The 27,705-nt window shown below is 50.9% G+C and overlaps 1 protein-coding gene across 1 annotated transcript; it reads right to left on the bottom strand.

The window, feature by feature from the left end:
• Positions 1-1,690: 1,690 nt before the first annotated feature.
• LOC133768182 (lipopolysaccharide-binding protein-like) lies at positions 1,691-27,705 on the bottom strand. Its single transcript, XM_062202556.1, has 14 exons — positions 27,582-27,705; positions 26,825-26,939; positions 25,544-25,672; positions 24,331-24,375; positions 21,331-21,394; positions 17,909-17,972; positions 16,777-16,868; positions 14,861-15,037; positions 9,961-10,161; positions 9,061-9,231; positions 4,543-4,610; positions 3,428-3,473; positions 2,570-2,633; positions 1,691-1,803 (listed from the first exon to the last, which is right to left on the bottom strand). Exons 1-14 carry the CDS (start codon positions 27,703-27,705, stop codon positions 1,691-1,693), a joined length of 1,473 nt encoding a protein of 490 aa, XP_062058540.1.

Raw genomic sequence — 27,705 nt, 5'->3', positions numbered from 1 at the left:
GGGAAGTCAGCAGATGGTGGCTCTAGTACTTGGGTCCCTGCCACCCATGTGGGAGACCAAGATGGAGTTCCTGGCTCAGACTTGGCTGTTACAGCCATTTGGAGAGTGAACCAACTGATGGAAGGTCTCTTTCTCTGTCTCTCCTCGCTCTGTAACTCTGCCTTTCAAATAAATAACACAGATCTTCAAAAAAAAAAAAAAAAAAAAAAGCTACTGGATCCATTCTAGAGGGCAGGGATGGGTGGATTCTGGCCTCTGTTAAGCTGGGCTTGTGGTTTCAACTGTAAGCTTGAGGAAAGCAGAGACCATGTGTTTTCCCATTCACTCTTTGACCCCCTGCACCCTCCTCGGCATAATGCCCAGAGACAAGTCAGTGCAGGAAAAACCATCAGGAAATTGGAATCCCCACGTTCCCCATCTAGAGACTGGATGGTCTTCTCCGTCTCCACTGATATTGCACACTCAGTAAGTGGCCGAATGAGCCTTGGAGCCCATGTCTGGCTGGCTCGTGTTCCCTGGGCCGTGCCGTCCAATGACTTGTACAACTAGGTTGTTCTGCGTGTTTAATGTTGAGCAGGATGCTGTGGGCTGCGTGGTGCCTGACCACTGCTCACTCGTTTTCCTCTATGGAAGCTGATTCTAGTGGCAGACTAGTCTCGAGTCAGGCTGAGCTCGGGTACAAAGAGAACGTGTGGGGACATGGGAAGGAGAAGCGAGGAGAAAGGTGCAGAAGGTGGCCCCTGGTCAGGTGTGTCCTCAGATGTCACAGGTTCTCTAGTGACCCTGTCCATGGGAGATGAGGCAGAGTGGCCGCAGCCGTGGGCCTCCACAGGGTCAGAGGCAGGTCTGGCCATGGTATCATCCACTCCTCTGGCCACAGTGAACTCCTTCTCCATCTTCAGCCTAATCCATGTTGGCTCCTACGAGCAAGAAGTTCTAGAGAGGAAGCAAAAGGGATAGATAAGAAAGATCATTTGCTGAGCCACATGGAAGCCTCTTGCTAGGAATTCTTGACCTGGAGAGGCAAGTTCTCCCTTGAACCAAAGCCCAGGTCAGTGCAGAAACGAAGCCGTTGGGCCTTGGAGGCACTGTCCCTATGAGCTGCTGGCCCCGGGAACTTTTCGGAATTTCCTGAGCTCCTGATTTCTGGAAGGCATTCATGTCACTTTCTCAAAATTTACTCCTCCTGGAGAACAAGGCACACTTGGGTGCCGCGTGAGTCTACTCCCTTCACACAATTAACGTATGAGGACGTCGTGCAGGGTTACCTCCAAGCACATCATGAACCGGGAAGACATTGGCAAACTAGTCCTGGATTTACATCAGGAGCTCTGTGAATGACCTTCTCTGCCTCGGCCCTGCCTCAGTTCCTTCCACCAAGAAGGCACGGTCCATTTCTCTCCAAGATCACCCCTTGAGGGCTGGCCAGTAACCTACCACCGAGATTCTAGGCTTCTTCAGGTGGCCCCTCATCACTCCAGAAGGGGGCATCTAGTCTGGCTCTCTGCATATCCTCCTCCTACTGTGAATGTGAGTGCCTCAGATGCCCAACAAATGTACTTCAATGGAATTAGTGGTGACAGAGCTATTCTACATGGAGCCAGGACTTGCCCCATGCTGTAGGCGGGAGTCAGCCACTCCCCCCACCACCCAGTGTCCACCAGCCCCCATCGCGACTTCCCCACAGGCCTTAGAGCCCCTCGCTCAGACCCCACTTCTCACTGACCTTGTGGATTTGGAACTCCAGGCTGCCGAGGGCGGTGTCCCTCGGAAGAGGGAGCGAGAAGCCCTTCTCAAGTTTTGCTGGAAGGTAAAAAGCAGAGAGACATGAGCTGGGCAAAGACGACGGGGAGGTCGAGCCCCTGGCGACAGCAGTCAGGGCTGGCTTGGGAAATGCAGCCTCCTTAGCGGAGCCACCTGGACAGCCCCTTGGTCCTCTGTGAGTGCATTCGAGAGTCCTGCCTGCCTTGCCACCCACCAGGCAGTGTTTCTACCCAGGGTCGCATCCCCAGGTACCACCGCCTATCTGGCCTGCTTTCTCTTCTCCAGAGCAGTTCTGTTCTTCTTATCTCTGGAGAGGACCTGAGAGGGTGGGAGGCCTGCTGCTTCCCAAGCAGCCACCATTGCCAACACAGCCCCCACCAAGGTCACTTGGCAGACTCATCTCCCCTGGCCCAGAACCCAAGGGTGCCAGCTGCACGTGTTCTGTGCGGTGCTGCCTGGAGTGGTCCTCTTCCCTTGGCCTAACTTCATGTCTGTTGAGACCCAGTTTGTCCTCACCTCCTGGAAGCCCCTCCTGATCTCTAATCCATCTTCCTCTAAACTCCCATAGCCCCCTGGGCTTCCTCCTCTTGTGCCATTTGTCACACTGTTGTCTCTGCCTGTTACATGTCTGCCTCCCCAACAAGGCATGAACTCCACAAGGCAGGGATCATGGATTATCAGAACCCCAGGCACCTAGAAGAGAGGCTCCACTTACAGAATGAATGAATGGGTGAATGAATAAATGCACTGAATCCTCCAGCAAGGATGCAACCCCATCTTTTCCCGGGGTGGCAGCTACTCTTACCATTGAGAGAGGGGAAGATGGTCTTAAGCGCATAGTAGTTGAAGACAGCTTCCATCAACTCCACCTGACATGCAGCAAAGGGACAAGACATGAATTCAAATGGGAGTCAAAGGAGGAACACCAGGCCCCCACCTCTGGAAACATTGGCAATGTCCTCTGTAAAACACAGGTGTTGGCCACTACAGATAAACAACCCCTGATTCACGGATCCAAACCCCACCTCCTCTGTAAAAGCATGCAAGTTCATTTCATGGTGCAACATGACCTGAACTGTCAGGAGCCTATTTAACGTCTCTTTGTGTGTGACTATTTTCAAATGTTGTTGCTGAAATATTAACATGTTTGATTACAGTGGGCTTCCCCAGGTCCTGCTGGAAGGGCTGGACTGTGTGTTGCCTTTCAAAAATGATCAATTCTTGAACCCATCAGTTCTCCAGGGGTTTGGATAAGGGACTGGGCTCTTGGGCCACTCTCATTCCAATAGTGACCATATATTACAAGCTTACTATGTGTGAGACATTTTGTCAAAGTGTTTTATCTAGCCAACTGGTAGCTGTTATTATTATTCCCACTTTACGGTAAAAGAAACTGAGGCACAGAAAGGTTAAATGACTTGCCCACTGTCACACAGCCAACAGGTGACAGAGAAGGTATCTTACTCCACAGCTCATGCTCTATAATGTCCATGTCCTATCACCCATTAGTCTTCACAGCGCCCTTTGCACATGGCTAAGTTTCAGATGTGGGTACCCATTTCCTGTGAGCCCACAGGCAGTCTCCAGACTTTGCCATATGTCCTGGGACCCCATAAAATCCCACTTGAAGAAACCCAAGAGATGTTGAGAGAAAGTGACTCACGTTGAAGTGACTGATGCTGGAGTGCTTCAGCTCGAGCTTCAGCTTACTGTGTGGACAAAGAGAGAAGCACAGGTCACTGTCAGCCCGTGGACTGTGCACTGCTGGTGGGCAAGGCCCTTGGCCTAATGCTGGATACCCAAGACGTACTCTGTAGTGGGTGGCTTGTGAGTTTAAGTCTTCTAGCATTGGCTTTGATGGAAGAGATGTCGTTGCTAAAAATAATGTTTGCTGAGCATTTAAATAACTCAAAGAAATTATGATGTGTCCTTGCAGATGCCCCCAGCTGCCTTCCTGACACTGCAGAGACCCTCAAGCTGGGAGCTCTCTGCAGAGATACAACTCCAGGGCCCTCCAGTGAGCTCCCTCCCAGCCTGCACGCTGCCCGGATGCTCCCCGCCAGCTTCTCTGTAAAGCCCTTGAAGGAGTTGTCCATTTTAATGGGGCCGGGGCATTCCGTCAGCACTAGCCTTTCACCCTGAGGCCAGGAAGCTCATCTGAGAAGCGCACTGTATCCGTGGCTCAGTGGGGAGAGCATCCCAGGTGGGTGAGGTGGGGGCACAGATTTCGGTCCCTAGGAGGTGCCGTTGTCTCTGCTGCCCAAAACCCAGACACTCCCCCCACCCCCCCCAGCTCGCTGATTCAACACACACTTGCTTATTGATGTTGTGTCAGCAGTGGGGCAGGAAGGAGTGGCTTGGGGCGCTGTCACCCCACGGCCTCCCCCACTTTGTGATGTGTACAGTCGAGTTTTCCACCATCTTACATGTGAAGTCCTTGCAAGCTCAGCTTCAAGCCCCACCCCCACCCCTACTAGCCAGTCCTGCTTAAGTCCCCATCTTTGTGGACATTCTGGTTCCTCTGCTGACTCCTGAGGGAGAAGTTGGGAGCTCAGAGCGATGGGGCCCCGGAGGCTACCTCCTCCCTTCCAGCCTTCTCCCCAGGGCATGTTCAAGTCACCTTGTCCAGAGGGTACTGGAGCAGATGATGACCCCGCTTCTGCTGGAGCTCTCTGGGGCCAGGGTCACCCCTAGCTCTATAAATGAATCTATAAATGGCCGCTGTCGGGAGGTCCCCTTTCCACCCTCAGTCCTCCCCTGTGACTCATGGTCTCTTACCTTCCTGAGGCCACCGAACCAAAGATCCTACCCGAGCTCACATTGATGGTGGCAGAAATGTTGGTTTTCTGGAAAAACAAAAGCCCATGTAGGCACCCTGTTGGCTTCTGACCCAGGAGACAAATCTCTAGCCATTGAAACCCCTGATGCTATGGCTATTGGAGACCTAAGGGCAAAGAGTAGCTGCCTGAGGATATGGATGGAGGGTGGGGGAAAGGGGCAGCTCCACAGTTGACAGAAAGGTGAGCTGTGGTTTCAGTGCATCAGGGAGGGGGAGTGAGCCCAAGCTGAAAACAAGGAGCGTTCGAACAGGGAGGGAGATGTTCAGACTGTGAACACGACTGAGATTTCGAGGTGGCTACCAAGGGGCATTTGTAGAGCCCCTGACCACAGAGAAATTTAGAGAAACCACCAATTGGCCCTGTCTTTAAGGATGAGGACTGGTCTGCCGGGGTGATCGAATTGGGGGCTTCATCTATGTTCTGCTTGAGCCCACTTCCTCTTACTAGGAGATAAGCTCGCACTTGCAACACCTGGGTGAGTGCTCATGGCAACAGCACTGAGTAGCTCTGGTTTGAAACCTAATTAATGTCCTGGAGGCTTGTGGTGGGGAAAAAGGAGCATTACTGTGTCCTAGCCAAAGGACACACCTGGCTTCTGCTGAGGTGTGGCCAGCATCAATATTGGCCTGAGCAATGACCAAGAAGTATTGATGAAAAAAATAGTATTGATGGTGGATGAACAAGGGACCCTGGCAGAGGCTACTATGTATTCACCAGGACCTGTTTCCTTCATCACTTGGGCACCCAGCTGGACTACATTTCCCAACCTCCTTTGCAGTCAGGTATGGCCGTGTGACATATCTGGCCAATGGGATATGGGCATACATGATATGGGTTGTTTCTAAGACCTGGTCCACTGAAACACTGTTTCACCCAATTTTCTTCTCTACCCTGTGAAGAGGATTCACTGACAATGGAGCAAGACAGTTTCAAGACAGAAAGTGCTTGGGTTCCTAAATGACCATGTGGAAGGCCACCAGCCAACCAGAAACACCTTAGACTTCATGTGAGTGAGAAATAAACTTCTGTTGTGTTAGACTGCTAGAATTCGGAGGTGACTTGTTACAGTAGTTAGCCTACCTTAACTGCAAATGCCCAATTACCACTAGGTGTTTTGAGCTTTTCATTTTTTTTACCTGTTTACAAACAGCTCTATTGAGATGTAATTCACATGACCTATCATTCACCTCCTTAAAGTGTACAATCCAGTGGTTTCTAGAGTATTGTGCAATTATCACCAGGGCCAGCTTAGAGCATTTTGTCTTCCCCAGAAAAAATGTAGCATCCACCAGCTTCTGAGACCAACTGTCTCCAATCCCCCAGCCTCTCGCAACCAGTAAGCTACTTCCTGTCTCTGTAGATTTGCCTATAATGGATATTTCATATGTGTGGAATCATATGGTATGGGGCCTTTTGTGATTGCTTTCTTTCACTTACTGTAATATTTCCCAAGCACAGTATCAGTATGCAGTATGTATCTGCCGAGTAATATTCTATTCTGTGGGTATATCCCATTTTGTTTGTTCACTCATCAGCTGATGGATATTTGGGTTTTCTAGTTTCTTAAGTTGGTAGCTTAGATGATTGATTTTAGAACTTTTTCCTAATCCATAGTTAGTGCTATAAATTTCCCTCTCAGTATTGCTTTATCTGTGTCTTAAAACTTTTGATCTGTTATATTTTCATTCCATTCCTTGTTTTTTTTTTTTTTTTTTTTTTTTTTTTTGGGACAGGCAGAGTTAGAGAGAGAGAGAGAGAGAGAGAACCAACCTTCCGTTGGTTCACCCCCAAAATGGCTGCTACGGCAGGTGCGCTGCGCCGATCCGAAGCCAGGAGCCAGGCACTTCCTCCTGGTCTCCCATGCGGGTGCAGGGCCCAAGCACTTAGGCCATCCTCCACTGCCCTTCTGGGCCACAGCAGAGGGCTGGACTGGAAGAAGAGCAAGCGGGACAGAATCGGCACCCGGGGTGCTGGCGCAGCAGGCGGAGGATTAGCCTAGTGAGCCGCGGCACCGGCCCCATTCCTTGTATTTTTAACTTCTCTCGAGATCTCCTTTGTGATCCACAGATTGCATAGAAATACAAGTATGCCGTTCATGATTTTGGAGATTTCCCGTTATCTTTCTGGTCTTGATTTCTAGTTTGATTTCATTGTGGTTGGAGACAACATTACATGATTTCGATTTTTGTATTTATCAAACTTTGTTTTATGGCCCAGGATAATATGATTTACTTTGTAAAGTGGGCATATATAAGGGTACTTTTACGTTTATGGAAAGTGGAATGAAAAGATAAGCTTATTTTGGTGCAAAAAAATTTTAAATCCATGCATATGTGAAACCTTTAAAATGTTCATGGAACAATGAGTATTATTTAAAAAAGAAACATGGCTGTGTTTTTAAATTCCATTTTCCACGCACTTTGTAAATGGCCCTTGCCCATTCTGTTGTCATGGGTAGAGGGTTCTGAAAACATCTGATCCTGTGGGGTGACGGTGCTGCCAAGATCTATATCTGAGCTGATTCTCTGTCTAGGTGTCCTGTCAGCCTTTGAGAGGAGGTGTTGCAGTCCACAGTGAGTCAATTCTTGTTATCTGGGCGCAGTGAGGTGCCATAAAGTTGTCACGCATAAGAGTGAGTGAATACCGAATCATTGCTCTTAGCGGAAATAACAGGTTTGGTTCCTGTAACCCTCTGGTCAGATTTTTGTCAACTAATCAATACATAACCTCATCTTGTATGTGTTTTTTTTAAAGACACCTTATTAAATACATATGGTTGATTCCTTAACATTGAACTCATGGCTAACAGCAGTGTAACTCTGAAGTGTATTTAACACACATGATTTCTAAGGCACATCACAGCCTTCTTGTACTTAGAATCACCTGAAGTCTGGGCTTTCTCACTGGCCCTTGACGGCTTGGGTGGGGGTGGGCATAGTTCTATCTCAGGCAATTGGCTGCAATAGAGCCTCTGGCCATAAATATGAGTGTTCCTGTGATGTCAGAGTTACAGAATATGCAGGTTTATTTCTGGACCCTTCATCCTATTCCGCTGCTCTTCATGTTTATCCTTGATTACTACAGCATTATAAATTATAGTAAGCTTTGAAGTACAGATGTGTAAGTCCTAGGCCAGCACTGTGGCACAGCGGGTTAAAGCTGTCTTTCAAATAAATTAAAAAAAAAGAAGAAACGTAAGCCCTCCAACTTTATTTTTCTTTTTCAAGATTGTGTTGGCTATTCTGGGTCCCTTGAATTTCCATATGAATTTTAGAATTGGCTTGTCAGCTGGCAAAAGAGCCAGCTGAGATCTTTTTAAAAACTTATTTTATTTGTGAGAGAGAGAGAGAAAGTACTCCCATCTGCTAGTTCATTCCATAAATGCTTGCAGTGGTAAGACCTGCGGGCCGAAGCCAGGAGCTACGAGCTCAATTCAGGTCTCCCACACAGGTGGAGAGCAGAGACTCAAGTACTTGAGCTCTCGCCTGCTGCATACCACGGCTGCCTTAGCTGGAAGCTGGAATCAGGGGTAGAGCTGGGACTTGAACTCGGTCACTCTGACATGGCAAGTTGGCATCCCACTAGGCCAAATGCCTGCCCTAGTGAGAACTTTGATAGGGACTGTGTTGATTCTGTAAGTCAATTTGGAGAGTATTGCCAAATACTTATACCTCCTTTAAATCTTCTTTAGAAAGGTAATTTGGTGATTTCTATCTATAACAATTTTAATGGGGTTATGCATGAACTTTAATACATTTTAATAGTGAACCTCTCGGCCGGCGCCGCGGCTCACTAGGCTAATCTTCCGCCTTGCGGCGCCGGCACACCGGCTTCTAGTCCCGGTCGGGGCACCGATCCTGTCCCGGTTGCCCCTCTTCCAGGCCAGCTCTCTGCTGTGGCCAGGGAGTGCAGTGGAGGATGGCCCAAGTGCTTGGGCCCTGCACCCCATGGGAGACCAGGAGAAGCACCTGGCTCCTGCCATCGGATCAGCACAGGGCGCCGGCCGCAGCGCGCTACCGCGGCGGCCATTGGAGGGTGAACCAACGGCAAAAGGAAGACCTTTCTCTCTGTCTCTCTCTCACTGTCCACTCTGCCTGTAAAAAAAAAAAAAAAAAAAAAAAATAGTGAACCTCTCAGATGGAGTGGATGACCATGAATATTTCTTGTAGCTCTGCCAGTGTAGGAATAGTCAGCAAGCCTGGCTGGTCCCAAGCAGGATGCTGGGGCCCACTGAAGCTGCTCTCAGTGGCTGGGCCTGTAGGCCAAAGCCAGGAGCCAGGAGCTCAATCCAAGTCTCCTGCATGGAGGAGGCAGGGACTCGGGGAGCTGGTGGAAGTAAATAGCCTTCAGCACCTATCACCCCTTCAGCTGTGTGGTCTCTGTATCTCAGCCAAGCGAGGGGCTTCCATGCTCAGCAAGCACACCCCTGTGCTGCCCTGGTCAGGGTCAGACTTACCGCCCTGAGTTGGAAGAGTGGCTTGCGGTCAGAGGAGTTGGGCTGGAGGGCGAAGGCTCGGATGTCCACCACTGGCATGAAAGTCACATTTCCAGGTGTGAACGTCAGGAATGGTTCTGATGCAGGAGATGCCTCCAGCTCGACCTCCATATCAGGGTGCAACCTGGCCAGCTGGGGAGAGGGGGACACTCAGGAAAGGGTAGCAAGAAGAGGATGGAGCCTACGATGATTGGGAATGCCAGATAAAGTGTCTGGGGTGGGCAAGACACCCCACTGGACACGTTCAAATGGCAGTGAATGGACACCATATTGCCCTCTATGCAGGCCAGCGTGTGTGAACTTGTGGGCAAGTCTGGGGCTGGGGTTGAATTGTCTGGCTCAAGAGGAGGCTGAGAGCTCCCCTCCATTCTGTCCCCTCCACTTTTCAACTGTGCCTCTAAAATGCATCAAATATGGATGATAATTGGCTGGCTTGGTGCCAGGTTATTAGCTTGCCCAAGGCACCCCGTCTGTGCCCTGGAACGACTTCTGTAAGTCTAGGTTGGTTGAGGGCTTTAATCGTCCATGTGATCCTTCCAGACACCCAGTGAGGCAGATGCTTCTGTCTTCCTTGCTGGATAAATGAGGAAACAGAGCTAGGGTGTGTGCCAAGGCTAGAACATAGGAGGCCTGAGAATCAAACCCCGCAGATCTGAATCCAGATCCTGCATCTTTGTGCTACGAGGAGTCAGAGAATGATAAGAATTTGTATAAAAATTAATTTGACATCTTCTGTTTTTACCCACAGTTCTACCTCAGTCTGTCTCCACACAGTCCACCGATAACCAAATACAATCTCTCGATCTGGCCTCGGTCAACAGAATTGTCCTACCCTCTGTGAGGGGTGGGCAGAGGCCTCACCTGGGGAACCAGTGCCCGGAATGCGTTGGTGTGCAGGTAGGTTGGAGAGTCAGGGGGCAGTTGCAGCAGCAGCAGTAGGAAGTTCCCCGAGAAGCAGGAGACCAGAGTACTTAAAGTTGTAGAATTTGCGGTCAGGCAGCTTGGGTACAAGTTCTGCTTCCGCCATTTTCTAGCTGACTTGTTGTTAGCCAGTTTCTTCACCTGTAGAATGGGGGTGATAACAACATTTACCTTACAGGTTGTGTGTAGGCGAAATGACATGGTATATGGGTAATGTGCTAGGAACAGTGCCTGGCTCAGGATAAGTGCTAAATTGAGCCGATTCACGTCCACAACCTGACATTTAAAAAAAAAAATTATTTATTTACTTAAAAGGCAGAGTGAAGAGAGAAACAGAGAATCTCTAGCCACTGGTCCACTCTCTAAATGTACACAATGGCCACAACTAGGCCAGGTGAAAGCCAGGAGCCAGGAACTCTGCCCTGGTTTCCTACATGAGTAGCAGAGGCCCAAATGCTTGGGTCATCATCTGCTGCCTCCCTAGGTGCGTTAACAGGAAGCCGGATTAGAAGCCAAGCAGGCAGGACTTGAACTGGCGCTCCAAAATGGATCTGGTATCGTCGCAGGTGGTGGCTTAACCCACTGCGCCACAAAAGCAGCTTTCACAACCTGGCATTTAATGTACTTCTCCATATGGCTTCCCCCCAACTCCTTTTTTAGCCATCATTCATAGAACCCGTTCTCTGTTCACCCAGTGACTTCCTGATCTTTCACTAGGGGAACACTGTCTGTACCCCATCTGCACCTGCCGAGCGCTTAGCCTATCTGTGCTCCTCGCCAAGGCAACTCGGTCCACAGCCCCGCTGCCCTGATCTCGCCCTCCTCCAGATTCCCTCTCTACCTGGGCTGCTCCTCCAGCACTCACCGTCGTGCTGAGCTGTGGAGGTGTGCAGCTCAGGCCTCCCTTTAAGGGGATCAGGTGTAAGGAGGGCTGTTGGCTGATGACCCCCGCCTCCCCCAGGCTCACATCCTCACACCATTCCCACTGAGGCCACCTGCTCCCAGTGAGCATAGCAGGGGAGGCAGAGCTCGCCACTGTGTCAGAGAGCTGCCAGCTGTCAGGGTGGACCACTCAGGTGACAGCCAATATTCACTTAATACGATAGCATGAGCAGGAAGTGAAACAGGAAAGGGTGCTGGCTGCCCAGGGCTACACTGTCCCCAGAGAATGGGTTAGCAGTGTCAGGGCAGACAGGAGGGGACAGCTCATTGCCAAGGCAGCCCCAAACACAAGGCTTCATCTGGGCGGCAGAGGAGTGAAGGCGGAGGGCAGGGCTAGGTGTAAAAGAGTACTGAGTACCGAGGCCGAGTGGAGGACACTGCCTTCAAGGCCCCCAGTGAGGGGTCTTAGCAGAAGCACATGAACAGCGTCTTGGCGGAGCGCTGTCCTCACTGCCCTGATGAGGAGGCACCATCTGGAGGTGCCTGGCCTAAGAATGCAGATGTACCTGATGCATGGGCAGCCCCGAGTGGGAGTGGGCGCCGGAGACCCAGTCCACACCTCTGTACCCAGTCTGCACTCTGCACTCAGATCTGCCAGGTGCACACGCTGTCATTGCCTGTGCTGGGGCCCGAAAGATCATGCATAGAACTCCAGCCTAGAGCAGGCTCCCCACGTGTCTGCTCCTCAGGGGGCTCCTCTTAACCAGCAGTCTTTGCTGGGGCTGGCGCTGTGGCACAGTGGGTTAAAGCCCCAGTACGCAGTGCTAGCATCCCATATGGGCGCCCATATGAGTCCCAGCTGCTCCACTTCTGATCCTTCTCTCTGCTATGTCCTGGGAAAGCAGTAGAAGATGTCCTTGGGCCCCAGCACCCACGTGGGAGACCCGGAAGAGGCTCCTGGCTCCTAGCTTTGGATTAGCTCAGCTCTGGCTGTTGCGGTCGTCTAGGGAGTGAACCAGTGGATGGAAGACCTTTCTCTCTGTGTGTCTACTCTCTGTAACTCTGTCTTTCAAATAAATACAATAAATCTTTTTTTTTTTTTTTTAAATGAGCAGTCTTTGCTCCACTGCTCAGCCAAGCAGCAGCGAAGGCTACTCCTACCTGAGCTGGCTCCCTGCCCTCCCTCCTTTCACAGGAATCAGTACCGCAGTGAAGCCTGCCGGACCTCCCACCCATTCCTTCTGCCTTTCTCTTTTAGCCCTCGTGGGCATGCCCCTAACACAGCGTTTACAGTGTAATGGTGCCCTGCCTTGGGCTTCCTGGAGACCTGCTGGGACCCAGGGTAGCCTTACTTGCAGAAGGAATGCTGATGATCAGCTGGCCTTATTCTGCCCCCGACACCAAGTGCTTTACGGACTGCTTCCCATGTAACCCCCAGGGAGAAAGCGCTACAGACGTCCCCGTATCTGTGGGGCATGTGGTCTAAGAGGCCTCACGAATACCTGGACCCTACAAGGTTACTCCAAAAAGTATGGGAAAAGTTAAAAGGTAAACTTCTTTTAGTGCAAAAAAAATATTTGAAATCCATATATATGATTTGGAGCCTTCAAAAAGTTCACGGCAAATTGTGTTATAAAAAAACTAGCATAGGTTCCAAATTTTTTTTGCATTAAAATAAATATCTTTTAAAGCTTAATTTGCCATGAACTTTTCAATGTACCCCTTTATTTACTTTTTTCTATATATACCTACCTAGGATAAAGTTTAATTTATTAATTAGGCCCATTAAGAAATTAACAACAGCCGGCGCCACGGCTCACAAGGCTAATCCTCCACTTTGCGGCGCTGGCACACCGGGTTCTAGTCCCGGTCGGGGTGCCAGATTCTGTCCCGGTTGCCCCTCTTCCAGGCCAGCTCTCTGATGTGGCCAGGGAGTGCAGTGGAGGATGGCCCAAGTGCTTGGGCCCTGCACCCCATGAGAGACCAAGATAAGCACCTGGCTCCTGCCATCGGATCAGCGCGGTGCGCCGGCCGCAGCGCGCCAACCGCGGCGGCCATTGGAGGGTGAACCAACGGCAAAAGGAAGACCTTTCTCTCTCTCTCACTGTCCACTCTGCCTGTCAAAAATAAAAAATAAAAAAAAGAAATTAACAACAATAAATAATAACAAGGAGCCAGGGTTGTGGTGCAGTGGCCTGCAATGCCAGCATCCCCTATGAGCACCGTTTTTGGTCCCAACTGCTTTGCTTCTAATCCAGCTCCCTGATCATGGCCTGGGAAAGCAGCAGAAATTGGCCCAAATGCTTGGACCTCTGCATGCACATGGGAGATCCAGATGACGCTCCTGGCTCCTGGCTTCAGATTGGCCCAGTCCTGGCTATTGTGGCTATTTGGGAAGAGAACCAGCAGTTGGAAGATTCCCTCTCTCTCTTTCTCTCTCTCTCTCTTTCTCTCTTTTTCTCTCTCTCTCTGTCTCTATAGCTCTAGCTTTCCCCTTCTTCATCTCCCCCTCTCTCTCCTTCACTGTCACTCTGCCTTTCAAATAAAATAAAAAAAAAAATTAAAAATAATAAAATTATGATGCGGCTCAATAGGCTAATCCTCTGCCTTCGGCGCTAGCACACCAGGTTCTAGTCCCGGTCGGGGTGCCAGATTCTGTCCCAGTCACTCCTCTTCCAGGCCAGCTCTCTGCTGTGGCCTGGGGGTGCAGTGGAGGATGGCCCAAGTGCTTGGGCCCTGCACTCGCATGGGAGACCAGGAGAAGCACCTGGCTCCAGGCTTCGGATCAGTGCGCCACGCTGGCCACAGCGCGCCGGCCACAGCAGCCATTGGGGAATGAACTAACGGAAAAAGAAAGACCTTTCTCTCTCTCTCTCTCTCTCTCTCTCTCTCTCTCACTGTCCACTCTACCTGTCAAAAAAAAAATAAGAAAAAAAAAAATTGGGGGCTGGCGCCATGGTGCACTGAGTTAATCCTCTGCCTGCGGCGCCATGTAGGCGCCAGTTCTTGTCCCAGTTGCTCCTCTTCCTGTCCAGCTCTCTGCTGTGGCCCAGGAAGGCAGTGAAAGATGGTCCAGGTGCTTGGGCCCCTGCACCCACGTGGGAGACTGGAGGGGAGGCACCTGGCTCCTGGCTTTGGATCAGCATAGCTCTGGCCATTGCAGCCATTTGGGGAGTGAGCCAGCGGAGGGAGGACCTTTCTCTCTGTCTCTCTCTCTCACTGTCTATAACTCTGCCTGTCAAATAAATAAATAAAATCTTTTAAAAAATAATAAAATTGAATAATTTTTTAAACTGATTTTTTAATTTTAATTTTAATTTTTTTTTTATTTCTGACAGGCAGAGTGGATAGTGAGAGAGAGACAGAGAGAAAGGTCTTCCTTTTTGCCGTTGGTTCACCCTCCAATGGCCGCCGCGGTAGGCGCGCTGCTGCCGGCGCACCGCACTAATCCGAAGCCAGGAGCCAGGTGCTTCTCCTAGTCTCCCATGGGGTGCAGGGCCCAAGGACTTGGGCCATCCTCCACTGCACTCCCTGGCCACAGCAGAGAGCTGGCCTGGAAGAGGGGCAACCGGGACAGGATTGGTGCCCCGACCGGGACTAGAACCCAGTGTGCCGGCGCCGCAAAGTGGAGGATTAGCCTAGTGAGCCGCGGCGCCGGCCAAAGTTGAATAATTTTAACAATGCACTGTAATAAGCATGTGAATGTGTCTTGAAAGAGTCAAGACAAATACTAATATTTTTAGATTGTGGTTGACCATGCAGAACTGAAACCAGGTGGACAACACCACAGATGAGGGAGGTCTACTGCATTACAGCCACGTTACGTATACAGGTAGGGAAACTGGGGCACAGTTTGGCTTGAACCTACATTTGACAGGTTCCAGATTCTTCCGCGTGGCTCCCTGGGCTCCCTATAGCACCCACAGTGGGTCTACGGCTCCTTCCCTCCCCAACTCACGTTCTCAGTTCGGATGACGATGCGCATGGGCCTGGCCCGGTGGTAGACGAGGCTGGCTGTGTTGAAGACGTATTCCGACACGGCAAAGTAGAGCATGCGCTCGTGTTGCTGGGGCAGCCTAATGGCTGGGGCATCAAAAGGGACTGCGGAGCGCTGGCTTAGGCTGAAGAATTCACCCTGCAGACAGAGCAGTTATCAATCCCCCATGGTCCCTATTAGAGAGAGGCTGGAGGCCCAAACCTGCCTGGGTGAGGCCTCCTGTGCCTGAGGAGTGGCCAGGATGCTGCTCCCTCTCCAGAATCTGGGGCCAAGGGTGCTGAGCGATCCCCCTGGGCCCTTCTAGGACATTGACATCTAGGACTTGACAGCTACCTGGATTGCTATTCCAGGGGTGGGAGCCGTGTCCTGAGCTCTCACTGGCCCAGTGCAGTCTGGTGGTGAAAGCATGGACATTAGTGCTTGGCTGCCCAGGTTTGAATCCTGGACCTTCCTAGCTCTGGGCCTTTGAGCAAATCAGTGACTTTCTTATGGCTCAACTTGCTCAGCTGTAGAATGGGAATGAGGCTGATAGCATCTGCTTCCCAGAGCTGGTATGGGATTTCAGTAAGTTATCATTTGTATAAACTTTGAGAACTGACACCTGCTAAGGAACATGTAAGTGTTAGTTAAATAAAATCAATATGGTAGGAGTGGCCAGTACTCCCAGGACTGGCTTAAGCCACAGGGGAGTTGTGGATTGAACTGTGGGAATGAAGGGGGAGGGAGACTCCTTTCCTAAGGCTATGGTAACAAAGCCCCACACATTGACTTCCTGGACGTTCTGTAGGTCAGAAGCCTAAATGAGGTGTCCACAGACCTGCCCTCCTTCTAGATGCTTCTGGAGAGAACCTGTTCCCTTCCCACCTTCTAGAGGCCACCTGCATTCCTGGGCTCATGTCCCCTTGCATCATCTTGACCTGAGGGCTCCACTGTCCCATTGCCTCGTTTCCCTTCTCTGCTGTTTTCCTCTCATAAAGACCCCTGGGATTTCCCTCAGCCCGGCTAGATGAGGATAATCTTGCCATTTCAGCAGCCTTCGCTTATTCTCAACCACACAGTGCCTTTGGCCATAGAGTTACAACTATAGTAAGAGTTACAGTCCGGGGATCAGGAGCCGTTATTCGGTCTCTGGTAGGGGTGAGGCAGGCAGTAATCAGAGTGCTTCCTTAGACGTGTACCATGCACCAAGTACTCGCTAAACTCTTTGTACGCAACATATCACTTAATTTCTATACAACTAGAGGTCAGGTTGTTTTGATTCCAATGTCTTTTTTTTTTAAAGCTATTTAAAAAAGAGAGACACAGAGAGAGGAACAGAGAGGCAGAGAGATCTTCCATCCACTGGTTCGTTCCCCAAATGCCTGCAACAGCCAAGGCTGGGCCAGGAGGAAACCAGAAGGCAGGAGCTCCATTTGGGTTTCCCACCTGGGTGGGAGGTGCCCAAGCACTTGGGCTGTCCTTTGTTCCTTTCCAGCTGCATCAGCAAGAAGCTGGATCGGAAGTGCAGGAGCTGGGACTTGAACTAGCGCTCTGATATGGGATGTGGACCTCACAAGCAGTGACTTAATCTGCTGCTCCACATCGCTGGCCCCAATTTAATAGCAGCTCAGAGAGGCCAAGTGTCTCCAGCACATAAGTGTTAGAACCAGAATTCAAGCTCAGGCCTTGTGGACTTCAGAGAGACTTCCATGTTGGTTCACAGACTGTGTACTGCTTCTTGGTCTGCAGTGCTAGTGCCATGTCTGCCCACGGTGGGGGATGCTCAGTGGACCCACAGGAAAATGGACTGGCAAGGGAGGGGAGGAACCAGCTCTGGAAGGCAGAGCTGATTTCAAAACAGCCCTCAGCTCCAAGGCCCTTTCCCCACGGTCCCTTACCTTGAAGGGTGTGTCCAGGCCCTCAGAGGTCACCTCAGGAGCTCCTACCAAGCTGTAGTCAATGCCAGCAAACTGGTCAATCACTGTGGTGACTGTGAAATAAGAAAGAAGTGGTCTTTGGAAGGGTGCAGCTGAACACAGTTGTGCAAGTTGTGTGCTGTCCAATGCCAGGGAGCTCCATTCACATAAATATAGCCTTTGGAGAGTGGAAAAGGGGCTGATGCTAATCATGGTGCCTTTAGCCACTGAGAGAAATTGTTGTATTTGCTCATTTGGTATTTGAGTGAGCATCTGCTGTGTGCCAAGCACGGTACAAAGGGCTGAAGAAATGCTACAAATGAGGTAGTCCCAAAGGGGAGCAGAGAGTCCAACATTGGAGCAAACAATGTGAAACTGCAGCTCTGTTAGGCAGCAGAAACCCAGAGCCTGGTGCCAGCCTTGTAATGAGGGGTGGGAGAGCAGCCTGACCTCGGCCTGGGAGTCAGGGAGTGCTTCCTGGAGGAGGTGTTGATTGGGTGAAGGAGGTGGATGTGGGGAAGAGCAGTCCTGGCAGAGGGAAGCACCTGGGCAAAGGCTGAGAGCAGTGCGGAGCATGGGATATTAGAGAAACTGACGGGCCCAACTGATGAGCCTTGAGCTGGCTGGGGGGTGGGGTGGGGACAAGATGAGGCTGCAGATCAGGGTGTGGGGGTGGGGCCAGCCCTACAAGGCCTTGTCATCCAAGATCGGGCTCAGCCTTCTGAGAGTTTTGGAAGTCTGATGGATTTCAAGATGAGGGTGCAAAAGTCACACATGTGCAGCCAGAGGGGCAGGGCAGGGAGTACCCCCAGCCTAACCAGGGGGTCGGAGCACCCCCACTCTGTCCACATCACCTGTGCACAGCCACCCTCACTTTTCTCTGATCTGTAAACCTCTGCCCACCTCACGTGCCCAGCAAGCTCCGGTCACCACCTTTGATCTTCCCCTCCCCCACCTCCAGCCCCCTAAACAGGCAGACCCCCCCCCTCTCTGGCCAACTCTGCAAGGTAGGGAGATACTCTGGGAAAATTCTCCTAGGGCTGCCCCGGGGGTGACAGTGCCGGGGTGCCTTGTGCTGTGGCATCTGATGGCTCTCAGAGGCGGGGCTCCCAACCTGGCAGCGTCCGGAGGTATGGTTCCAGATAGGAGGCTGCTGACTTCCTGACCTCTTTGCAGACCTGCCGGAAGTGGGGGAGAAAGCCACGTGAGTCCTTCCTCCACTTCTCTCCTTGGTGATGCCCCCGCCCTCACACCGCTCCCAAACACCATCCACTGGTTCTCTGCCCACCCTGTAGGAGTGTGTGTGTGTGTGTGTGTGTATGCGCACACGGGCTCGTGTTGGAGGTGGTGTGGGCTTGCATGGTGAGAAGTATAAGAGGCCACTGTCCCTCCATCAATACGCAGCCCTTGGCCACTGGCCCATTCGGGCTGGCCTCTCACACAAGCAGGCCCAGGTTAAGTTCTTGGAATTTTCTGAAACACGCATTGAAAGTGGATGTTGGTGGAGTCGGCACTGCCCTAAGTTCTGTTACTGTCGTGGTCATTGATCCAGTGTGTCAGAGGCTAAAGTGGCAAGAAATGCAGGACAGGCACGCATCTGTCAGAGAGGGTAGGGACAGAGCTGAAGCTGTGCCAGGAGCAGGAGGCAGGTCTAGATCCAGATGCCCTACCAGCCCATTGCCTGGCCTCGTCACCTCCTCCTCCTGCTAAATCTCACAGTCCCCTGGGATCAGCTCACTGAGTTCTCCAGCCAGAATGTGGCAGAGCTGGGATTTAAACCCAGAATATCTGACTGCAGGCACTCGGCAGCCAAAAGGCGGGGCGGCCAGTCCATGGAGGAATGGTGGTGACCTGGTGAGCGTGGTGAGCGCTGTGAGCACCACGTGCTAATCCAGTCCCCACCAACCATCTTCAAGGTGGAGCTCATTGTCCCCATTTTGCAAACGAGGACACTGGGGCGGGGTGGGGGGGGAAGGTGGGGGGGTGGACGGGTGCGGGTGTGAATTTGCCCCAGTGCACACAGAGGGAAGATAGAAGAAGCACTTCTTTGCCTCTCAAGATCAAGGCTTGGCTGGCACCGTGGCTTAACAGGCTAATCCTCCGCCTTGCGGCGCCGGCACACCGGGTTCTAGTCCCGGTTGGGGCGCCGGATTTTATCCCGGTTGCTCCTCTTCCAGGACAGCTCTCTGCTATGGCCCGGGAAGGCAGTGGAGGATGGCCCAAGTCCTTGGGCCCTGCACCCGCATGGGAGACCAGGAGAAGCAGCTGGCTCCTGGCTTTGGATCAGCACGATGCGTTGGCCACAGCGGCCATTGGAGGGTGAACTAACGGCAAAAAGGAAGACCTTTCTCTCTGTCCCTCTCTCTCATTATCCACTCTGCCTGTCCAAAAAAAAAAAAAAAAAAAAAAAAAAAAATCAAGGCTTTTTGCAGAGGTGGGATACTGAGGGGCCTGGTGCCTTTTGGTCTTGTTTGGGAAACAATTGTCTGGGGTCAACACAGCGTGGCATGGTGGGTTAAGCTGCCACCTGTGACGTCAGCATCCTATATGAGCACTGATTCAAGTCCTCGCTGCTCCACTTCTTCTAAATAAGTTTCCTGATGGTGCACCTGAGAAAGCACTGGAAAATGGCCCAAGTACTTGGGCCCCTGTCACTCACGTGGGAGAGCTAGGTGGAGTTCCAAGTTCCTGGTATTGGCCTGGTCCAGTCATGGCCATTGCGGCCATTTGGGCAGTGAACCAGCAGATACAAGCTCTCTCTCTTTCTCTCTCCCTTTTCTCTGCAACTCTGACTTTCAAATAAATAAATAAATAAGTCTTTTAAAAAAATAGGGGACAGTTGCTGTGGCGTAGCAGGTTAAGCCGCCATCTATGGCACTGGAATCCCTTATGAGCACTGATTCGAGTCCTGGATGTTCTGTGTCCAATCCAGCCCTCTGCTGGCTTGCCTGGGAAACCAGTGGAGGATGGCCCAGGTGCTTTGGCCCCTGCACCTACGTGGGAGACCCAGAAAGAAGCTCCTGGCTCCTGGCTTCAGATTGGCTCAACTCGAGTCATTGTAGCCATTTGGGGAGTAGACCAGCAGATGGAAGATCTCTCTCTCTCCTCTCTCTCTCTCTCTCTCCCTCTCTCTCTCTCTCTCTCTCTCTCTATATATATATATATATACGTATATCTATATCTATATATATGTATATGTGTATATATATATATATATATATATATATATGCACCCGTGTGGGACACCTGGAAGAAGCTCCTGGCTCCTGGCTTCAGATCCGCTCAGCTCCGGCCATTGCGGCCAATTGGGGAGTGAACCAGCAGATGGAAGACCCCTCTCTCTCTCTCTCTGCCTCTCTTTCTCTGTGAAACTCTGTCTTTCAAATATATTATATATATATATATAAAACTGTGCATTTTACATAAATAAATAAATCTGTAAAAAAAAATAGGGGCCCAGCATTGTGACATAGTGAGTAAAGCCACCGCCTGCAATGCCAACATCCCATTTGGGTGCCAGTTTGAGTCCTGGCTGCCCCACTTCTGGTCCAGCTCCCTGCTCATGGCCTGGGAAAAGCAGCAGAAGATGGTCCAAATGCTTTGGCCCCTCCATCCATATTGGAGACCTGGATGAATCTGCTGGCTCCTGGCTTCAGCTTAGCTAAGCCCTAGCCATTGCAGCTGCTTGGAGAGTGAATCAGTGGATAGGAGATCCCTCTCTCTCTCTCTCTCTCTCTCTCTCTCTCTCTCTCTCTGTAACTCTTTCAAATAATAAACATTATTTTTAAAATTTTAAATAGCTTTTAAAAATTACAAAAGGAGGGGCCAGCGCTGTGGCATAGTGGGTTAATGCCCTGGCCTGAAGCACTGGCATCCCATATGGGCGCTGGTTCTCATCCCGGCTGCTCCACTTCCTATCCAGCTCTCTGCTATGTCTGGCAAGTCCTTGGGCCCCTGCACCCGTGTGGGAGACCTGGAAGAAGCTCCTGGCTCCTGGCTTTGGATCTGCTCAGCTCCGGCTGTTGCGGCCAATTGGGGAGTGAACCATTGGATGGAAGACCTCTCTCTCTTTCTCTCTGCCTCTCTTTCTCTCTCTGTGAAACTCTGCCTTTCATATAAATAAATAAATCTTTAAAAAATTATAAAAGGAAATAATTTTCCTAAGCTGAGAAAAATATCATGTTTTTCTCCTGAAAATTTTCAAGATTTGTTTTGACATTTAAATCCTCAGATCACCTGGTGTTACCTTTTGTGTGTGGTATGAGGGAGGGATCCAGTCGCTTCTCCCTCATATTCATGTTTCTAGAATATTGCTTGTAATTAGATAATCAGATAACACTTTGCCAGCTTGGCATATGTGATCATTCAGCCTTGGCAAAGCCTTGAAGCTTGCCTCTGCACCACAGATAAGAGTGGTTTTGCTAGGCAAAGTCAAGCGACAACATGCTTAAGAGAGAGAACATGGTTTCCAAACACCGCATATGTAGATGCCAATGACCAGTGCACCGACTGCAACCTGCTTGCCCTCTGGCTTACCTCTTGTTCCAAAATACTTTTGATGGTGTTTTCGATTCTTTCATGGAATAGGTTCAGAATCCAGCTGAGAAAAGAGGAAAGAGAGTCGGAGACATTTTATGATTAACTGACTCCCAATAGCAGGGCTACCCATGGACCTGAACTTTTCTCATTCTGTCCCAACAAGTTTAATCCAAGAGAGGTAACCAAGTTTGACTTTGTCCGTCTGTGGCTTGAACTCCTCCAACATCCTTTCCTTCCTGAAAACCCGCTTCTTCCCCATTTTGGTGGGGCAAACCTCAGGCTGAAGGTGGGTACTAGACTCTGGCTCAGCCAATCAGAGTTCATAATGGTTATTGGTCCAGGGAGGAGCACATGGCCCAGCACAGATCAATGAGAGCTTTTCCCAGGGCTTTTCTTGGTGCCATGAGGGAAAGGATACTCTGACTTGTTGAGGTGACAAGCACTAAAGCCAATGAAACCTGGAGCTACTGGGGACCATCTCTGCCACTCTAGCGTGGTGGACCCTGCTTGAGAATCAAGACAACCAAGGAAAGAGCAGACCCAAGAGGTATTAGCAGGCAGCTAGAGGCAGGAGCCAGAGGTCGGTATTAAGCACAGGCCCTCTGATGTGGGATGTGGGCATCTTAACCACTGGGCCAAAAAGGTACACCCTAGCCTATTCTTTCTAAGTTCCAAAATCACTAACCAACTTATCTGGCAGTTTAGCGATTAGTCATTCACTAACCACATGGAGCTCATGTGAACCAAAGCTCCTGCAGGTAGAGCTGAGAGTCCCTTCTAACTGCAGACACCATTCAGGGAGCAAAGGTTTTGTTCCCCTCAACACAGTCACCCAACACACAGACTTTGGGAAAGGAGGCCCTTGGGTGTTTATTCTGTTGGCCACTCCTCCCTCTGCTGGTTGCGTGCTCTGCCCTTCCTGGGTCTTGGGGGTGACATCTAAAGGTTCATCTCTCAAGCTTTCTTGCTCTCTGGCTTCTGGCTGTCTTGGCCAATGGAAGGCACCTGAAGGAAGGAGAGTGGAGCAAGGCCATTTACACCCAGGCTCCCTCCTGGATAGCCACTGGGTTCCTCTGCAGCTAGACCCCTGTCCCATGGCGCCTTCTCCAAAGTTCCAGCTCTTTCTAGACTCTGGTAGCACTGTCCCCTCCCCTCCCACCTTCAACGTGTGACCACTGATGACACCAAGATGAGACTGTTCTTGTCAGAGCCAGACAGAAATAGAGCTGGGGCATTAAGAAGGGAAAAGGCTGCTCATGTCTGCCTACCTGATACGGGCACTTTCTCAAGGCCCACGTGAAATTCTGTCTGGTTCTATGAGTACCCCATGCTGTGCAGGACTCACACATGTGCACAGATTGCTGGTAAAAGTTCACCTTTAATATTCATTAAGACTACACACAATCAGATAAGATGCTCTCCACAGGACCCTTGCCCAGCAAAGACACTTCCACCAAGAAGCTGGCACGAACTCCAGTCTTAGGTCTCCAAGACCAAGGAAATTTGTTTATAAATAGCGTATGTCAGAGTCTCCCTTTTTGCCTTTGAACATCCCCTAACCTCAGCCTCCTCGAATACACCCATGGTTTACTCTGGCAAGCACATCCCCATTGCAGTGCTCTGCTAGGCCTCAGTAAGTCATTATTCTTCGGAATATCTGTCTTTGTTATTTAGGTTGAAAAATCCTAGGGGTGGCAGTGGTGTGCTTGCTGTCACCAGTCACTGGACACTTCAGCTCCCCTTGTTGGCTTTCTTAACCCTGCCTACACTTCGGTGAATATTCCCCTCTGTAAGGGTGGGCATTGTGGTGCAGGGGGTTAAGCAGTGGCTCGGGACACCTGCATGCCAGGTTAAAGTGCTGGTTCGAGTCCCAGCTGTTCTGCTTCTTACCCAGCTTGCTGGTAACTCACACCCTGGGAGACAGCAGGTGGTGGCTCCAGTGCTCGGGTTCCTGCCACCCCATGGGAGACCCAGTAGGAGTTCCTGGCTCCTGAGTTCAGCCTGGCTGTTGTGGGCATTGGGGAGTGAACCAGCAGATGGAAGAGATTTCTCGCTCTCGGTCTCCTCCCTCTCTCTCTGTCCCTGGCTCACTTTCTCTTGTTCTCGTGCTTACTCTTTCAAGTAGATGAAAATAAATCAACAAACACTAACAGAAAAACAAGCAGGAAATCCCCCTCGGTGGATTTTTGCCAGGTCAGCTTTTCTGAGCAGCCCTGTGTCTCGTGATGGGCACCGTGCGCTGCCGGCGGAAGCAGCTCGGACACTGCAATCATTCGCTCAGTGTCCCTGAGCTTCCCCTGCAGCTTCCCCGGGGTTGCTGTTAAACAGGGGATTCCTTGCCTAGGAATCAGCAAATTTTCTCCTAAACAGCCAGAGAGGACAGATTTTTGACGTTGCCGGCTGCCACGACTCCACTATGCCACCCTAGTGCTCCGGCAGCCCCAGACCGAAGGTAAACAAGTGGAGCTGTGTTCTGCTAAGACTGTTTTTGCAAAATCTGGCGGCAGTCTGCAGGCCTCTGATCTTGACCACGTCTCTTTTTTTTTTTTTTTTTTTTTTGACAGGCAGAGTGGACAGTGAGAGAGAGAGAGACAGAGAGAAATGTCTTCCTTTTCCATTGGTTCACCCTCCAATGGCCGCTGCGGCCAGTGCACTGTGGCTGGCGCACAGCGCTGATCCGAAGGCAGGAGCCAGGCGCTTCCCCTGGTCTCCCATGCGGATGCAGAGCCCAAGCACTTGGGCCATCCTCCACTGCACTCCCGGGCCACAGCACAGAGCTGGACAGGAAGAGGCGCAACCAGGACAGAATCCGGCGCCCTGACCGGGACTAGAACCTGGTGTGCCGGTGCCGCAGGCGGAGGATTAGCCTATTGAGCCGCGGTGCTGGCTGACCATATCTTAAAATCTTGCTCTTACGCTTCATTAGGTGAGCTGATGGGGGTGAGCTGAGTGGTGAGGCAGTTCTAACTGTCTCCAGCAGATTAGGGGGTCACTTACCTTAAGCTTCCGGAAATGTCAATGCTCACATAGCCCACGAAGTTGCTGCAGTGGGCCACAGAGGCGGTGGGCCTTCCAGACTGGTCCTTGCCCAAGTTCAGGGAAACTGAGATGGAAATGCCATCCACCTTTAGATCAAAGGTGCCCTCTAGGGAGCTGGTTGGGAGACAGGAGAAGCAAATTACTTCATTTTTTTTTTTAAAGCTTTATTTATTTATTTGAAAGGCAGAGTTACAAAGAAGCAGAGGCAGAGAGACAGAGACAGAGAGAGAGAGAGAGAGAGAGAGAGAGAGAGAGAGAGAAATCTTCTACCCACTGGTTCACTCCCCAATTGGCTGCAATGTTCAGAGCTGAGCTGACCTGAAGCCAGAAGCCAGAAGCCAGAAGCTTCTTCTGAGTCTCCCACGTGAGACTCAGATGGCCAAGGGCTTGGGCCATCTTCCACTGCTTTCCCAGGCCATAGCACAGAGCTGGAGCGGAAGTGGAGCAGCCGGGACTTGAACTGGTGCCCATATGGGATGCCGGCACTGCAGCAATGGCTTTACCTGCTACACCGTAGGTAAATTGCTTTATAATCAGAGTCTCCTCTGGGAAGAGGAGCCAAAAGAACACACACCCAAATTTGCTCTCCAGGGCCCCACTAACTAGCCGTGTCCTCGTCTGAGCCTTGGCTCATCATTAATGAAAACGGCCAGTGTTCATGGAGCATTTGCTATGTTTTGTTTAATCCACAGCTATGTCTTTGAGGGGGTTATTACTCACCTCATTTCACAGATAAACTGAAACTAAGGGAGAGTCAGATCTGGATCTTTCATAGACCAGATGCTGAAGAATCCAGAAAGGGGGTAGACGTTTGGCACAGCGGTTAAGCTGTCACTTGGGCGACCCGGATCCCACATCAAGTTCCTGGGCTCAAGGTCCAGCTCTACTTCTGATTCCAGTTTCCTACTAAAGTGTACTCTGAGGAGCAACAGGTAATGGCCCAAATACTTGGGTCCCTGCCACCCACGTGAGAGGCCTGGATGGAGTCCCTGGTTCCTGGCTTCAGCCTGGCCCAGCCCTGGCTACTGTAAGCATCTGAGGAGTGAACCAGCGGATGGAAGATCTCTCTCCCTGTCCTTCTGCTTTCAAATAAGTAAATACAAATGAAAAATATAATCCAGAGGTGGAAATCTGGGTGGGAGGGCACGCCTTGCCCAAGGCGGAGACTCACATGAAAGCCTTGGTGGCTTTCCAGCCCCCGGTGACCGACACGTGGTTGTTGGACAGACGGACTCTCGTGCCCTGCTCCGGAAGCAGGCTCAGATCCGCGTTCCCGAGCCGGAAGTGACGGATCTTCAGGCTGGAGGAAGGAAGGCAGAGCATCAGATCCAGAAAACTTAGGAGCACATCCCTGGATGAGTCCCGAGCGTCCCTCTGACATTTCCCACTTTTCCCAGCGCGTTGACCTAGACCTCAGGGTGCTGTCCGGTCATCTCTTCTATATCAGTTGAGGTCGGCTCAGCCTCACCTCCTCCAGGAAGCTTTCCTGAGCCCTCCAAGACCAGACACCTTCCTCTGTCCTTGAACTCCACCCCTCTTAGCTGCTTCAGCCAGGCCTGCTCACCTCCACTGCCCTGAGGACTGGGTGAGCTGGCCGTGGCCTTGCATTGTGTGTCAGGTCTCCCCACCTGGGATCCAGGCTGCTCCAGGAAGGAGCTTACCTTGTCCTCCTCCTACCAGTACTTCAAGGAATAACAAAGGCTTGCAATTTAAATCAGAGACCACCCACAGATAACCGAGGAGGGGGGATGTGGAGTCTATAGATATATATTTCCTACATGGTGTTTTTAAACATTAGAATGAGTTATCAGCATTTTAAAACCAAGACATTTCACATAAAAATATCAATAAACAACTGGTTTTCTGGCATCTTTTGGAGAAAACGTCAAAGACACTGTTCTTTTCCTTACAGCATCAATTAGCTGCCCTCCACCCCCAAGTGGGGCAGGTGCTTTCCAGGTAAGCTCCTCACTTGCCATTAATCTCCTTGCTCTCGGATCTATTCCCTGGCCTTCCCTTGCCCAGATCTAAATGGTTGGCCTGACCTGTGCAAACTACACATCCCAGGCTCCCTTGCACCTGTCTCCTAGTTAGATTGGGTGGGAAGATGGGAGAAATGGATTGAAAGACGGGAGAAGCGAGGGTATTTCCACGCTCTCTCTGTCAAGATTGTCCTTGGCAGTGGTTACATTTCTCCAGCGGGGCCAGCTCCTGCCAGTCAAGCCCCCTAGGCCTCAAGTCTCTGCAGAAGGGACCTAGGGACTGGTGATTGGCCTCGAAGGGGCCCCCTTCCATCCTGATGCTTCGGGGCACCCCCAGCCTCGTCCGGAAGCCCTGTAAGAGCTCACTGTGATGCAACAAGTGCTGACTCCATGTTTACCCCCTAACCCCATGCGCCCAGGTTCCCCTCTTCCCTTCTTTGCTCCTCCTGTGATGAAGAAAGATTTCTCACCTGTGAAACTCATAGCTCACACTTCCAATCCAGCCGGCCATGTAGTCTCCTGAGAAATCAGGCAGCGTGATGGTGGACAGCTCCTTCTTCAGGACGGCCACGCCATACTGGCCGGCTGGGGGAAAACACAGGGCTTTGAGTGAGTTCATTCGATGGGAGTCAGCCCGGCGTAGCAGTTGGGTGGCCAGGCTTTGGAATATCACTTGCCATGGGATTGAAAGCAAGATGTGCCACTTACTACTGATGCAATCCCAAACAAGTCTGTCCAATTCCCTAAGCCTCGCTTTTCTCATCTGCGAAGTGGTAATGCTACCAACCAGAACCTGAGAATTAATTAGATCATGAACTCCAAGTGCCAGGTAAACGGCAGTCAGTGTGATTCATTCATTCATTCATTCATTCAACAAAACCTTGCAAGCAGTGATGGAAACCAGGGGGGCTTTTGAGGCATCGTTTACTGCAGTGTGGTCAAACCTTAGGATTTTTTGCTGCTGATGTATGTTAGCAATACAGATTCCCATCTTGGATGGATCCCTGGAATCTGTATTTTAACATGTTCCAGCAAGTCTAGTGTGGGAAAATTGCTGATCTAGTTCTGTCCTTACCATCTGATATCCAAGATGGTAAAGTTCAAGTTGAGAGGGTGATATAGCCCTAGTTTCCAAGCCAGGCAGTGGCAGAACCCTGGCCTCAAGTTCCTTATTCTTGCCACCACACCTCTCTGGGCATCTGGGGGGGCAAGACCAAATCCCCTTACCATATTCCAGGCCTTTTCTGGTGATCCTGGCCACGAATCCAGGATGAGAAGCCCCTTCGCCAAACCTGGAGAATCCCGCCAGCAGCCAGAGGGCCACTACTACAGAGTACGGTCTGGCCATCAT

This window comes from Lepus europaeus, chromosome 10, assembly GCF_033115175.1.
Source record: "Lepus europaeus isolate LE1 chromosome 10, mLepTim1.pri, whole genome shotgun sequence".
Classification (NCBI taxonomy): domain Eukaryota; kingdom Metazoa; phylum Chordata; class Mammalia; order Lagomorpha; family Leporidae; genus Lepus; species Lepus europaeus.
The sequence above is the reverse complement of the archived record's forward strand: the minus strand, read 5'-3'. Positions and strand labels throughout refer to the sequence as shown.

What these genes read in the sequence shown, in the direction of transcription:
- LOC133768182 (XM_062202556.1), bottom strand. Translation starts at nt 27,705, where the DNA reads ATGATGGCCAGACCGTACTCTGTAGTAGTGGCCCTCTGGCTGCTGGCG. An exon ending in GACATTTCCGGAAGCTTAAG is followed by an intron (nt 21,395 to 24,330) that starts GTAAGTGACCCC and finishes CTCTTTTCTCAG; the next exon opens with CTGGATTCTGAACCTATTCC. An exon ending in CACTCTTCCAACTCAGGGCG is followed by an intron (nt 4,611 to 9,060) that starts GTAAGTCTGACC and finishes TTGTTTTTCCAG; the next exon opens with AAAACCAACATTTCTGCCAC.